This window comes from Thalia democratica, chromosome 1 (genome assembly GCF_965202585.1).
Source record: "Thalia democratica chromosome 1, ktThaDemo2.hap1.1, whole genome shotgun sequence".
Lineage (NCBI taxonomy): Eukaryota > Metazoa > Chordata > Thaliacea > Salpida > Salpidae > Thalia > Thalia democratica.
The window spans coordinates 66461377-66478075 of record NC_139165.1 but is presented as its reverse complement, the minus strand read 5'-3'; the positions used below and the strand labels follow the sequence as shown (position 1 = coordinate 66478075).

General features: G+C 24.2%; 1 protein-coding gene across 1 annotated transcript; it reads left to right on the top strand.

Moving 5' to 3' along the window:
* Positions 1-4: 4 nt before the first annotated feature.
* On the top strand, positions 5-16383 carry LOC145842692 (uncharacterized). Its single transcript, XM_082950172.1, has 17 exons — positions 5-108; positions 788-824; positions 881-1033; positions 1270-1423; positions 2233-2317; positions 2638-2750; positions 3919-4076; positions 6350-6503; positions 9685-9849; positions 10020-10248; positions 10362-10573; positions 13780-13910; positions 14156-14230; positions 14488-14667; positions 14728-14847; positions 14993-15172; positions 15918-16383. Exons 5-17 carry the CDS (start codon positions 2310-2312, stop codon positions 16152-16154), a joined length of 1962 nt encoding a protein of 653 aa, XP_082806298.1. The 5' UTR covers positions 5-108; positions 788-824; positions 881-1033; positions 1270-1423; positions 2233-2309; the 3' UTR covers positions 16155-16383.
* Positions 16384-16699: the final 316 nt, after the last annotated feature.

Sequence of the window (16699 nt, the reverse complement as noted above, 5' to 3'; positions counted from 1 at the left end):
TGATAAATTAATTCTTCAAGTTAAAAATAAGTTCGAGGAAAAAGAAGATAAATGTATACTGAAGGCTTTTAAAGATTGTTCAAATATTGTCGAAGCCTGCTTAGAAAGGTAAGAACTCTAAGTGGTATGAAGTAAAGTATAATCGGCAATATGAGATCTTAAAGTTTAATACAGTATGTAATTGCTTTAATGATTAAATTAATCTACTGATCTTCATATTTTACGATGGAGATCAAACTATCAAGAGCAACTAATTAATATATTATTCTTTAAACTAGGACTTTAGATTTTTTAATGATCCAAAATATGTAAAAAAGTAAGTTAAAAATTGCAGACTTCATTGTCATGTTTTTTTTCTTTCTATTATTACGTTTTAGTAATACTAGTAATCGAATATATTCAATTTAATGAAATAGCAGTTTTTTAGTTTTTAAAATTTCTGTATGAACTAAGGTAGATTACTTCAGTAATTTATAACTTACAGTTATATAAAAGTTTCAAATGTAAGAAAAGGTGATAGTGATAGTTAAATCAAGTATTTTATATGTTTTTTTCTTAATTGTAAACTTTTATACCTTTAAACAAATGAATAAATATAATTAACTTCCGATCGTAATTAGTTTAAAAATAGTTAGTAAACTATTATTTATAAGTTTTTTGGAATTTGTTTCAAACGAACATTTTTTATTAAACAAAAAAAAACAGTTTTGTGTTTAAATAATACTGTTGTTTTCTAAATTGACATGAACGCTCAAATGTTTGGAATCTGTTAAACGAAATTTTTCAGGCAGAATGCAGAGAAAAAAAGATCCAACATTCTTCAAGTAAGATTTTTATTTATTTTAATCGATTTGCATTATTCAAATTAGCATTTTTGTAGCTTGTAATCAAAACTTTGAAGTCTTTTCTTCACAAAAATGATGTTTTGGTTGTACCCTCCGAAATTAAATCAGGGACTGTCATATTTCACAAAGAAGAAGGTGTATTAAATATTTTGGTCCAAATCCTAAACTATTCTTTTCAACATTGTAAAGTTAGTTATTTGAGTTGAAGCATATTAAATGTAATAATCTCGGATTATAACCTCATGTCAGTCTACACTTTATAAAGTTTTTGTTGACTTTTATTGTAGCTTAAGTTTTTAGTTAATATTTATATGACTTTGAATAAAAATAAACTTTAACTTATATTTTTTTTTGTTGTAGACATAAATTTTTTTGAAACCTTATAAAACTTACAAATACAATTAAACACAATGTGCCATCACAGGAAAGTGAAAGATCTTATGGACAGTTTTTTGCCGAGTGTACCACTGAGTTAAAAGAACTTTTTCAATGTTCATATCAAATTCTCGCAAGCTTCTTTAAATTGCTTAATAAAGTTTCCCAATTTAACATAGAAAGCGAAGAGACTTATCATGGCTGTTAGTGTTTTTTTTTAATAACTTGTTTTTAGCTGTACAAATTACCTTATAGTTACAAAAATGTACTAAAAAATGCTTTTTTCTCCACATTTTTTTTCAACGTCAAATTTAAAAAACAACTGCAAATTTATTTCGTTTTACTTATCATTTTACTGTTTTATATAAACGTACCTAAAAAATGTTATAAAAAAAAAAATTGAAGCCAGATGACCTTTTATATTGATTTTTATGATTATGATTTATTAATTAAAGTTTAAATGTTTTATTAATTTTTTATCTGATTCCTCGTCCTGTTTAAAAAAAATTCATAAAGCTAAAGTATAGTTCATAACTTTAAGTTTCCTGTGCTATCTTAAATTATTTATGTTTTGAGCTATCTAAAACTATTTATACAATTTAAGTTAATTTCAATTTTAGTTTTGTTAATGAAGTTAAAAAATAACCTTTTAGTTTTTCGTCACGCTACTCCAGTGGGCTGTCCGCTTTTTTTTCAGCCTTATGATTTACTTTGAATTTGTGCTATCATGTACTTCTAAATACCATTGTTTGGATTTAACCACAAAACACTGTATAAATAATGATTAAAGAGTTAACTAGTTGTTTGTAACAAAAACTCTTTTATTTTGTATTTGTAAACATTTCATATGTTTTTTTTCAATTTCTTCCTAGTGTAAATCAAAGGTATCTAGTATTGTTTACTATATTCAATTGTATTAAGTTTTAAAGCATAAATAAAAATAAGTTGTAATAATTTTTGACTAAATCTTTAAATATTTTGTAACAATTATAACATAAATTAAATATTTTAGATATCAAAATTGTTTACAATTTATGTGTTACATCGTCAAGCTTTGATACTAGAATTAGCTATCTTTCATGGAAATTTATGCTTTTGTAAGTATTTTTAAAATAATTTGTTTTTATATAATACTGTTTGTCTTTTTTTAAATGAATTTATTGATTATATTTAATTATTATAATTTAATTGTTAGGTTGTAAAGTTTTATAAAATAACCATAAGCTATAAAAATATTGTAAATAAACCAAAACTTTAAAGTATTAGAACTATACGAATTAATATGTGAAGTTTACAATTTCATAACATGTAAAATTTCACGATATTAAGAATTTATATTTACTTTCAAAAACTACATATTTTAGTTTTAATAATATTTTATGCCATAAGTATAACATATAATGTCGATAAAATTTAGGAACTTAAAGTTGGGAAACTTCAATAGCGAGCTTGAATGTTACAACCAAATTGTGAAAGGTTTAATAAAAAACACAACTTTGTCCCTTGAAAAATTACGAAACACTCCAAAAAGTATAGTTTTTTTTGAATTTGGTTTTGTAAAGTTCTTATAAGATTTGATTTTTTTGTGATACCAGTTAGATTTTATAATTGTCATAACTGATAAAAATCATACTTATCTAATTTAAATTATTACATTGGTTCGTATATAAAAGTTTAAAGTATGAAGTGTAATTAATTTTTTATGGAACATATAATTTTTAAGATACAGTGTCATATATTATACTCTATTATAGTGTCATTTCTAAAAGCTTTCAAATAAAGACTGCAATTTTTTAATTTTTACTTTAATTAGAAGTTTATAAGTTCATAAATCTATTTATTAAAAAAAATTTAGCTATATATCTCAATTTTGTTAGAAAACATTCCTTTAATAAATTGAAATATTTCGCAAGTTGATTACTAAAGGATAAAAATATAAAAATTTTATTTAAAATATCAAAACAAAAGGGTGGTTATAAATGAATGAGTTTTTTTGGTCAAAGCTAACTTTGGTGTAATGTTTTAATATTAGTATTAAACTAAATGTAAAACTTTGAAATAGATTAGTTAGAAAATGAGTTATAGAATACATTTTTAGTAAAATAGTCTTTTTGCACATTCCATAAGCAACCTATTGAACTCACTGATTTTGGTATCTTATATGTCGAAAGATACTTAGCATTTAGTTCAGAGTTTGAGAATTTTTGATAGCTAAGATAAATCTCTTCAAAGTAACTTTAAAGAATAAGGCGTAATGATTTTGTATTTTATAAGCGTATTGCTTTTGATAATAAGTAAATATATTTAAGACAAACGTTTCAAGTATATTTTATATATCTGTATATTTTTTTAGTTACATAGATAACAGTGTTGAGGGCTTATATATCTAATATACGTCAGAACGAAATATGAGCAGGAGTTTTCTAAACAAAATTATCTACAATAGTATTCGTCTTTTGGATTGAAAAGACGTTTTTTTTTCTGTCATAACTTAATTTGTTGTCGCATTTTTGATTTTAGATACTACTTTTCTTTTGAACTTTATGTAACACACACCTACCTTAATTCAAACAGTTTTGATAATTTTTTAACACTAATTTTGGGAGACTTTTTCGTAGAAAAGTACATTAAGCTTAATTAACTTATTTATGCAGCAGTTTCTTTTAATTAGATAACTTTATCAAACATACACAAACAGGATTTTTGAAAGGGTCGGACTTTAAAATGCCCGGTTTTTTTATTAACCACGTCGGAATTTTGATAAAAAGAAGAACGGAATGTATATCTGAGACAGGCAAACAAGATTGCATAAAATGCTTGTACGAAGGAGGAAAAATTATTTTCAATATTTGCAAGGTAAACCGATAAAAGTTATTAAAAATATAAATCTATGTATAAAATTTTTCGAAATAATTTTTTTTTGATTGGTGTTTTTAATACTATGATATAAAACAGTCTGTTTTTTAAATTTAAATTTATATATAGTTTTTCTACGTTTGCATAAGATACTGTCAATAAGTAAGTAGCATTAAAATTTTAACTAAAACTGTTTATATATTGTTAAAGTTTATTAAGTAAGAAAAATTAATTAAATAAGTTTTCAGAGTTTGTAAGCATTTAAAGTGTTTATTTTATTATACATATTATAATTTAACGTAATTTACGATTGTTTTAGACTGTTGTAAGTCTTTCTTAAAATAAAAGTTATACTGCGTAAGATTTAAAATATTAATATTATTATTACAAGCTTAAAAAGGCAAAACAATTTTTTTTTTATAAAATTGTCATATAAAGAAAACAATTCTACTTAAATCAAGTTTTATTCGAAATATAATATTTTTTTTCATTCATTTAAGTTAACAACTTTACAATATAATGAATTCTCAAATAACTTACCTTATTTTTAACAGTATACTGACCATTGAGAAGTATTTAATTATAAAACTACAGAAAAATTTTGTTAAAAAGAGAAAGTAATGTTGTTCATAATATTTAACAATAGCATTTATTTTTTATTTTTTTCAGTTTGGAATTTTTTTCTCTAAAGTTTATAGGGTTCTCTCAAAGTCAATTGTAAAACACTTAAATTATTATAAAAGTTTTTTCACCTACAGGGGTCAGCAACATTGTAAGTGATGTGCAAAATTTTTTTGATAAAAATGATAACGGGCCCTCCTTAAAAAAAATCTTCTGTTGGCTGTAGGTACTTAAATGTTGTTATAAACAACAAAAATATGCTACTTTAAACCAATAAGCAACTGTAATTACTAGTCACTAAATTTAGAGTCTAATTGTGAGTTTGTTTTCTAAAATGTTTAAAAAAATATTTTTGCATGATTTTAGCTGAAAAGTGTATCGCAGCCGAATATTTTTGCTATAAATGCTGCATTTAAATTGTGGGCCGCAGCTTGCCTACCGTTGCTTCTTAGCTTCATTTAAACTTTTCAATTTAAAAAAGACTTAACATTCATTTATACGAGATAGAAAAAAAGAATAATCTTAAAGAATAATAAATTTTAAAGATTAATACACACTTCTGGTTTTTATAGTCTGTTTTTTACCAAAGTTATATAAAATAGTTTTTTTACGTAGTAAAGCTTTTATAACAACTTAAAAACTAATAATTAAAATGGTGTGTTTATGTGAAAAGCATAACTAAAATTGACTATGTAAGGATATTCAGACAATAAATTTATAAGTAATTAAGTAAACCAAATGTAGAAGAATGTAAGCAATATTTACATCTAGTAGAATATTAATTTTACCGTGTTTAACTTAGAATACAACTTTCTTATACTTGTTCAGAGTTTTTTTTTAATGTTTTTCAGTAACATATATTTCCTCGATTCTGATTTTGTCAAAAACATCATAGTTCTTTTCGTAAAGGCATTAGATTGCTATTAGATACGCAATTTTTATAGATTATAAATGAATACTTTAAATCAATACCTGAAAAAATAAATAGTTGATAAAGTTTCAAAAAAAGTTTCATCGTGTCTTACCGTTCTTGACATTTCCATAAAGTATATAATTAAATCAGAAAAAATATTTGTTTAAGAAAAAACAAAGTCCATCAATTATTTAAGTTGTTGTGTTCGCTACATACCATAGTTGTATACATTTTTTTTTGTAGCGCAGGTATCTTTTTGACTTTTATCACAGCTTGTATAAAAATCTGTTTTTACATGTGAAGCTTCACTTTTTAAATTTTTTATGTGGTGAACTTTGATTTCATTCTTGCTTTTATTTTTGATAAATAATTACTTGTTATTATTGCTGGGTTTTTAAAATTACTTTTTCTTTTACATTTACAACCAACTTAATTATAAGGCTTTAGTAATTTCATGTGCAAAACAGGCAAAACGTTTTTAAAATACTAACAAGCATTGTTTTGTCCATTTAATTATTTTAAACTATAATTCGTATAATGATTTTTTTAAGCAAATAAACTTAAGTACTTTTCGCCATGCTCTTATTTCTTTATCCATATACTATCTAATTGTACTAACACAGCTTTATTTGATATGCAATATCACTGAAGAGCGTCGTAAAAAGTATCTATTTTTTTAATAAAAAAGTTATATGTATAGTCTTTCAATAAAATATATGAGAGTTATTAATAATTTTAGTTAAAATCAAACGTGGATGAGCAGCATATTTTAACAAAAGATCCTGAATGCCATAAAATGTTAATGAAGGAAACTCTTCTATCCTTTGACAACTTTATAGGAGTTTGCTTAAAAACTAGAATTATCAATGTTTCTGTATTAGATTCTTTCTTGCGTAAGTTTATTATTACTATTTGTTTATCATTAATTATTTATATTTTTATTATCCAATATTTTTAAGTTTTATTTTCAGAATATAAATTATAACCGATAAATTTGATTTTTTAAGTAAACCAGATAAAGTTTGACAATATTTAATTTTTCAGTTGTAAAATTTTGATTTGACACAAAAAATCTTTCATATAATTAAGATTTTTTGTCATCATCAAAAATTTTTTAATTAAAAAACACATTTAACGTAACTTTACAGTATCTTTTCAATGCTTTTATTCTATTTAACACAGTTTCTTTAATAGAAATTAACTTAAAACTAAAAATAGACCCAAAAATGTGTACTTTTAAAAACCTGGAAGAAATTTGGAAAACATGGAAAAAATTTGAAAAAAATGAGTGGCAACCCTGTATGTACTTTGGATCTGGGAGCCGATAATTTCTATCCCGCGATCATTTCTAACCTGATCACTTCTAACCTGATCACTTCTAACCCGATCACTTCTAACTCGATCATTTCTAACCCGATCACTTCTAACCCGATCATTTATAACCTGAATATTTCTAACTCAATCAGTAAATTTATTTTTCTTATTAGATTTAATTAGTCAGAGTTTACTTTTAAAACAAACTAAACTTTACATAAGTGTTCTTTTCTTGAGGTTTAAGTTTTTTGTCTTAAGCAAAACTAAGTGTTTATATTGTTTTACATGAAGTATACTATTTTATTTCAACTTATTATACTTACAATATTTTTCTTTATTTTGACTTTTTTCATATTATCAATCTGCTTGCAAATTGTAAAATATTGCAAAGAAAATTAATAGAAATTATTATGTATTTTTTGAGATGTGCTACTCAGACTACAAAAAGCCAAAAAAAAAAAGGAAAATAAAAACGTAATTTGTTTTAGCTGTATCATTTATCTATTAAACTCTGTAATAAATTACTTAAGAACAAAGAAACTGTTGCGTGTTGAAATTTTTAAGTCAAGAAATTGTCTTAAATATTCCTTTATTTAAAAATGATCGTCGTATTCAATTAACTGTTTGAAAACTTTTTAAAGTTATTTTTTGTATGGTTATTAAAGTAAGCTGTTGTAACTCTATTTAAAATTAGATTAAATCTTCTTCTAAATTACGGAGCTAGAATATTCTTAACGTTAAACGTAAAAAAAATCTTAAGATAAACACTTACAAATTTAATAATCAGATACAAAGATCTTCATATTACAGTCTATAAGCTATGCTGCAAATCTAGCGCAAACGTTGTACAGTTGTTGACTAATTTATAACTACATTATAGTCGCTTAGTTTTCGTTTTCAGCTTAAAAACTTGCACAAGTTGTTCAACAATTTGCACAGACCAATTAATAAAGATAGTGGAATTTTAACAAGCATTAGGCGAACCTGAACATTTTTGTTTTATTTATTAAAAAATCTTAATTTTTAAGTATAAACTTTCTAAAAAAGTACATATAAAACAGTTATGTAATTTATAAATCGAAAAAGCATGTAATGTCGACTGACCGTCAACCTTTTGTTTCATTAATTAATATCTACCTAGAGCAAAAAATATAATCAGTGACAAATAAACAGACTTGTTTGTTAATAAAAAAACTAGGAGGATGATCAAATATTGTCTAGTTAATATTCTTAAAAAATTTCAGTTAAGTTTGTACAATATATGAAAAATAATATCATTTAATTCACTTTAATTGCTTAACACTATATTAAAATTCATGATGATATATTTGTTATTTTTTATTTACTTCATTTAAAAGAGTTAAAAAACGTAAGCACAAACAAAATACCAACGAAAAAAGCACTTAATATGAATTAAAAAAAAAACTTTCAATTAAAATTTCTTTAATTACGAGCAAAAGATCTTAAAAACTCTTTATTATAAAGTAAGTGTAATTGTAAAAAAATAAATATATCAAATCAAGTAGTAATTAAAATATTTTGGATATTTTATAAACTTAAGTGAAATTTTTTAAGAAGATTAACTAGACGAAATTTGTAACCCTTGCTTTTGTTACATTAATATACAAATGTGTTTATGTGGTTATATCTGAAAATAATGATTTTCCACTTAATAAACAAAAGTATTCTAAATTGTTTATTGTTTGTTTTAATTACATTATCTGAAGAGGTCTTTGCAAGTTGTTGGACAATTTGTGCAAGTTTTTAGCTTAAAGTGGGAATTTACAGACTATAAAATGGTAATAGTCTAGTCAACTACTATACAACGCTTGCGCTAGACTTACAACAAAGCTTCTAAAGTGTAATATGAAAATCTTTGTATCTGAATATAACATTTGTAACAGTTTAATTTTTTAAGTTTACTTCTGTTCAAATAATATTCTAGTTATCGAAATGACAAGAATATATAACTTTAGTGTAGTAAAAACAGCTTACTTTAAGACAGAAATTCTTAACCTGGGGTAAATTTACACCTGAGGGTAAATTCCCTAGTTTTAGCAGGTAAACTTTCGTTAACATAAGCTGTATAAATTATTGTTTATTAATTGTCTTTTTTATTTATATGTTCATATTTATTAAGAAAAAACTTTTTAGTTAACCTAATACTTAAATTTTTTATAAGTAAATTTAATAATTTTCTTCCATAAAAGGCTAATATATGAAAAAATGTTAAGAACCACTGCTTTTAAATTTAACAAAGCATAATTTAAAAGAAAAAAATATCTAGAAAATCTTATTTGTTCTGAAAAAAAGTTTGATTACGCAGGTTGATGTAAAAAAACAATTCAAAATAAGGAAAACCATTTGAAATTATAATAAGTTAAAATAAAATTATTATAAAAACTTATTTTAATTAAACCTATGTAAACATTAAGTTTTTGTTAAGACAAAGTAAACTACATTTTTATATAAGAACAATTTTGTTAGCATAAGTTTGGTTTTACTTAAACACTGATTAAAATAAATCTAAAATACAAAAAAAAATTGAATCGAGTAAAAAATTTTCAGGTTAGAAATAGTCGGGTTAGAAGTGATCGGGTTAGAATCGATCGGGTTAGAAATGGTCGGGTTAGAAGTTATCGGGTTAGAAATGATAGTAAACCTCTGAATCTAAGTTTTTAATTTTTTTTTGAAATATTGTATTGAAATTTTTAAAACTTAAATAAAATGTTTTTTTGTTATTTAATACTTTTTTACCAGGATTAAACATCGAAAATGGGGAATCAGGTACGAAAATTTTTGTGATTTTGAAACTTTTAAAAGTGCTGAAGTTGATTAAAGATTGTGGTATCGTTTCTGAATGGAGCTATCATTGCCACAACAAACGATCTTTTTTCAATATCATTTTTGAACATGTTAACAAAGGTACTTTAGTTCTCAATTCCTTAAGATTGTTTGTTTTAATAATAGTTACTTTAAATGCTATAGTAATTGCATTAAGCTTTGTATTTTGTATTAAATGTATAGCCGAAATTTTTTAGCTAACATAGTTGTTTGTTGTTCTGCGTATAAATATGTATGGTGTGTTGTAACAGTTGAAAAAGAAGTACTGACCGGTACGAAGCTATACGCATTCAGCAACAATTTAGAAGCTGAAGGCTTGTACCAAATAATTCTCACCCAAGTCAGCTCCCTTGTGATTGGTTTACATCACGGCGAAGACTTTAATAATTTCGAGCGGTTTTTATTGAAAAGTATCATCACAGATGAGCACTCGCAACTCTCCTTTGTTTTAGCCACTGACCTGTTGTGCTTTGTTGCTAGGTATAATTAAAAAAAACAATTAAGTTTTTTTAGTTGTTTTATTATATTAGTAGTTTTCTATGTTTTTCAACGTGAATTGCTTATACGTTCGTAATTAATCACATTTTCAATAGACTTTCCTCTGCTAATGTTTGTTACAAACAAACTAAGTTTGTTTTACAACTAATTGAAGTGTCTCCTGCTGATAAACAAATAACATTTGCTCCACTGTTTAGAAGACTTTTCAACTTTCTAGACTCCAATGCCCAAGAAAAACTAGTTGAAGATTATTTATCATCTCTCAGCACCAATGACCAACCACGGTTGCTCCTTTTGCAGTTATTAGGTTAGTATTTCGCTAAGTAAGTTGTCAGTAATTTTTTCATACTGAGGTTTAAACTTGTATGTTTTTAAATCAAAAACAAAAAAAAAACTAAATACAAATTTAAAACTGAATTCTAATAAACATAGGAGGTGAGGATATTTAGAAATTAACAGATGTTTATATATAAAAGTCTTGAGTATAAACAACAAGCCATTTTTTCATAAAATTAAAAAAACTTTATTTAACTTTGAAAAAAAGTAATTTTTGTAAAAAGTTTCCTATACAAACGTATGGACAGCAATTGTTTTATCTTCAATCTTTTCAAAAATATGAAAAATCTCTGAAAATCTGTTTTTACATACTCTTTTTGAGCTAAAGACTTAAAGTTTTCAGGAAGCATTCCTTATGTACAGTAACCTCTCGCTTATTTACGCACATTGTGTCCACAGAAAAAGTGCGTAAAGATACGAGATGTACCAATTCTATTTACTATAATGGCTGTTTTTTGATATTGCTTCTAGTTAAAAGCAGACTGGAGACTTTCCCACTTTTAACAATTCGTTTACTTTATTTGAAAATATGAAAACAAAAGATTAAACTATAAATATATATTAAAAAAAGGATTTAAATTTATATAAAATAATAATAGTTGTAGAAAAATTTAACTTTTTAATAATAAGTAGATTTTATCTTTATCTTTATTTATATGTGACTAATTTGATACCTAACATTTATATTATATTCTACTTAGCAAATTCTATTTATAATGCATATGTTTACAATTAAGAAATGATGTGGTGTCTACATCAAAATTTGTTTCTATAGCCTTTTACAAAAATATGCATTTGGTGCTGTAATGGATTTCTTCTTTTGAACGAAAATATATAAAATGTGAGAAAAAAGTTTTATAAAAACTGTTTTTAATTTGACCTTTGCCCACATAAGGATAAACTTGTCTTGCATTGTATTTAAGATAATTAATGGATTTTTTGATTCGGAATGAAATTTCATGCTATGAGAATTTGTGGAATTGAAAATTATTATTTATTTAAAGGTATAAAAGGAGGGGTGTTAAGACACCTAAGCTATAAAGGAAAGCTATACTTTTTCCTAAGAAGTTTCATTAGATTTCTTTCTTAGATGTTTATTCATATATAGCGCAAGAGTGCTATAGTGTTTGTTTGTGTTTTAAAAACTCATTATTTCATTATACTTTCATTATTTAACACAGTCATATCTCTTTCAGAATTTCAATTCAATCTCTTACTGTTAAGAATATTTCTGATATACTAAGGTATAACTAAATGTTTATCAATTAGTCAAGGAACATAAGTTTACAAAGTTTAAAGATATAGAGAGCATTTAAAAACATATTTAAAATTAAAAATATACAATAAACCTAATTTGTGCCATATTAAAAAAATTAAAATTAAATTATTTAGAACTCTAAAATGCGTAACTAAACGAGAGTGCGTAACGTCACGAGTGCGTAAAGATTCGAGAGGTTACTGTAGTTTAAAAAACTTTAATTGTAAGTATTTTAAAATTATCAAAAAATAATAACTTAATAATAACTAAAAAAAGCTAGTTTTCTGTAGAAAAATATTACTTTTCAAAGTTTAAAAAAGTCTACATAAAACATAAAATACTAATTATGAACTTTAAAATTTGAAGAAGATAAGTTAAAAAATAAAGGAAAATAATATTTTTAATGGAATAGGTTTTTCGCATTTTTGGTTTGCACCTTCAAAATGGAACTAACTTAACTTCTTTTATTGCTAATATGTTGAAAGTTACTTTAAATTTTGTTACGTGGCTAAGAATTTCCGATAGCTAAGATAAAACTCTACTAAATACGATCAACTTGTAAAAAACCAAATGGACCCTATATGGTAACTCTAATCAAGTTTTTTGGATGGCTTTACATTTCAGGAAAACCAACATAATTCATAGATTTTTTTATATTTTTCTATAAATAATAATTAATGTATTAGTGTTATGTTTATAAATAAACTATTTCAATATTGTACTTATTATTAAAAATACGAATGTAAATAAAAAGCTCTTTCTGTACACACAATTTTATGCATTAAAACTAAATAAAGTTGAAAGCATTCATTTTTAAAAGTTTTATAATCAAATAAGTTTTAGAAATTGTAATCTAAAATATATATAAATTCGTTTATGTTGGAAAAGTTCGGTATGAGTCTAACTAATTAGCAAAGTATTTAGACTATTATTTCTTAAATATCTATAAAATTTAAATAAATTTATGTTTTTTTGATATCTTTTATGTATAAAGAAAGCTTAATCACAATATACTTTTACTGTTTCCACTGTTTTAAGTACAAATCTAGCGGTTTGCTAGATTATCCTACAAAGTCTAAAACTACTGATGATATAAATCAAAATTTATAAAATAACATAATAAGTTTTTATAGTTCTAGTGTAGTTTACAAAATGTTATGTTTAAAAATTGTCTTTTTTTTTGGAATGATAACGCTAATTTGCTTTCAAAAATAATCTCCAAATAGATTAAAGATAAGAAAGCTTTTTTTTGTCCTATAGAATACGTTACTTGATTGTTCTAAAATACTGTCTATTTGTATTAAGGGTTGCCAAAAAACCTAGAATCTTGAAAAAACCTGGAATTTGAAAAATTTTGAAAAAAAACTATTATTTTGAACAAAAATAACTGGAAAACCCTGGAACTATAAACAGTAGTAAAATTTTAATTTGACACGAATATCTACCATATCGATAAAAAAATTTTCGTCATCATCAAATTGTTTTATATTAAAAAACACATTTAAAATAACTTAACAGTATCTTTTCAATGTTGTTATGGCACTCAGCAAAATTTATAACCTTAAACCTAAGTTTAAAATAAGAATAGACCCAAAAATGTGTACTTTTAAAAACCTGGAAGAATATCAGAAAACATTGAAGAAATTTCTCAAAAACATTTATCAACTCTGTTAAATAAACTGTTAAATATATTGTCAAAGTACTAATTTGTGATAATTGCGTAAACGCATAAATCACTGCGTTAAACTCTGAATTTAAAATGTTTAATTGATAAAGATATTGTCATGAATACATCGAACTCTCATAAACTCAGTTTTATGCTAACAAAAATGAGTTTTAGATTTTAGCTTAATTTACTGAATCACTAGGATTGCTTTTTTTTAGTTGTAAAATTTTAACAAATAATACATTGGTACCAGGAAAACAAGCATTTTCAATATTTAAACGAGAAGATTTTTTTAAAGAATTTAATCTGTTGATAAAAAGTTTCACTGTGGAGCTTAAAACTTGGTTCGATGATACAACAGTCATTACCAAAGAATTAATAGTAGTAAGTATTCTTTTGAATTAATTGTAAGGGTAAGTTTTTGTTTCTGCAATGTAGAAAACATTTTGAAAATAAATAGTTTGTTGTATGCTTAAGATAAAATATAAAAAAACTTTGCAGTTACAATAAGCTTAAAAATAAAACAGACTTAATTTGAATTCTAAATATTAACTTTTATAGATGGTAGTTATTGTACACGTTTCATTATGTTGTATAAATTTTTAATTTTTACAACCAATTTTTTTCAGATTAGATCGTGTAGAAAACTGAACCATGCGCTAGAAAATGTATCACACGAAAGACTAAGTGAACTCGTTGAAGAAGTAGTTATACTTTGATTAAAGTATTAAATATATTTTTATTATAAAAATTTTATAAGGATATTAAAAACATACATTTAACGTCTTTTTATAAACCATAGCATAATTTACAAAGATAGTAACCATTTTTAGCAAAACCTAACGCAAAAAAAGCTTTAGTTTAAATACAAATTTATTAATTTGTTTAGTAACTGTCTAGATGTGAAACTAAATTAGTTTTTTAATTTTGATATCCTTGTTACAACATATTAATTCAATAGGAATCAGCTAGCTTGACTGCCTTAAAAGAACTTCACGATTTAGTGCTAAAAAGAATACAACTATTTATATTTATTAACGATGATAACTCAAATACTGGTATAATGTTTTCATGCCTTTCAGATCTCATAAGTAAGTTAGTGAAGTTGAAACTTTTTCAATCAAATGAAGTTTGTTACAAAGTGAGTTTTAAGTAGTAGCTTTGCTATTAAAACATGCACTTATCACAAATTTTAATTTAGATTTTAGAAAAGATAGAAAACAACAAAACTTACTGGTCAAATTCGAATGTAACGGTTACAAACGCAATAGTTTCCCTTTTAAGTTTAATCTGTTGTACAGACATTCCTTCAGAATATCATGTAAGTTGAACTACTTAAATTTTTATTAAAATAAAACATATTATTAAAATTGATAGATGTAGTTTTTATTTAGATTGATCTGTAATATTTTCCACCAATTGTATGAATATTTAGACCATATCAAAAAGTCCAATTAATTTTGTAGAGTTTAATAGTGAAATCGTGGAACATGTGCTTTGTTACGAGCAAAAAGCATAACTGGCTGCGAACAAAGAAAACCATAGATCAATTCCAAATTTTTTCAAACACAACAACTCACACCAATATTATAGATGATGTTTCTCAAGTTTTGCCTGAACTACTTTCGTTAATAAAGCTTCAACAAGTAAGTTTTTAAATAAATATACTCGTTAAAGTATTTACTTTAAGTTTTAAACAAATTATTCGTTTGTTTTTGTCTTTGTTTTTACCTTTAAGTATAAATTAAGTTAAATATTTTATTAAAACAAAGAACTACAATTATTGATAATAGATTTTATCTAACAAAGTGTGTTATACTGTTTTAATTGTTAAGTGTACAGGGTTGCCAAAAAATTTGGACACCTGGAATTTGACAAATTAGGTTGAAAAACCTGGAAATTTTAACAATTTTTACATGTTAAGTTAAAAAATTTTGATTTGACACAAAAAATCTACCATATAGATTTTAAAAATTTGTCATCATCAAATTGTTTTATAATTAAAAAAAAACATTTGAAGTAGCTTTACAGTATCTTTTCGATGTTTTTATACTATTTAACATAGTTTTTTACCTTAAATTAAATTTAAACTAAAAATAGACTCAAAAATGTGTACTTTTAAAAACCTGTAGGAAATTTTGAAAACCTGGAGAAAATTTTCAAAAAACATTTGGTAACCCTGAGTATACCATAAGGTACCTTTTATTAAAACAAATTACTACAACTATAATACAAATAAACTGTAGCCATAAAATAAGTCTCGAGTAACTATAATGATCTAAGGTTGATGAGCTAAAATGTAGATTATATATTTTATTCAGTTTGATAATTTAGTACGCCTTATTTATAGCATAAAAAGAAAACCAAGATGTAAGTAAACTTTTAACCCAGGTGGAAGTTCCATTTCCAGAAAAATTCGAAGAAGTTTTAAAAAACATGAACGAATTGCGGAAAAGTAAAGTTTTACAACAAAACAACAAAGTTTTATGCGAAGCAAGTGAATATTTAATACATTTAGTATCAAACCAGCTGGCTTCCTTCCAAGTGAATGAATTTAATGACAGTTCACTAAACAAGTTTGAAAATGCATTAACTATTGCCAATCATTGGATAGCCAGTTTTAAATGATTTATTGTTGTTTTCTACGTGATATGATTTTAAATATGAATTATTATAATAATGTAGGTCCAAAATATTTTTATTGTATTTTGAAGGATCGTTGAGTTTTTGTTTAAAGTTAAGCTGATAACTTTTCTTTGAATTTACCGACTTTATATCTTAAAGTTTTTACTTGATTACTCTATGATCATAAAAAAAACTTTAAATATTTAAAGTAATGAAACCGTGTAATTTTAAATAAAAGGTATAATTTTTTATATAAGAAATTGAATTTTTATATTTTAGATGTTTTTGTTCAAAATAAATAATATGTGATCTTGTAGAAAAAAATGTTTTTTATGCTGTATTAAAACTTGAAACAATGTTTGATTATTTTAGTTAAGTTTATTATAAATTATAAAGTATACATGTTTTTTCGGTATAAAAAATTGTTGGTTATGTTGATAAATGTTTTCAGTTTGATTAACATACAGACTATAAGTTTTATTCATACAATAACTTACGTCTAATTTTACTATAGCGAGTTTAGAACAACTATATTTAAAAATAAAAGT

Excerpts from the sequence above, each read along its gene's own strand:
- LOC145842692 (XM_082950172.1), top strand. Across the intron at positions 4,077-6,349 it reads TTATTTTCAATATTTGCAAG|TTAAAATCAAACGTGGATGA; the intron begins GTAAACCGATAA and ends TAATAATTTTAG. Across the intron at positions 10,249-10,361 it reads CTGTTGTGCTTTGTTGCTAG|ACTTTCCTCTGCTAATGTTT; the intron begins GTATAATTAAAA and ends CATTTTCAATAG.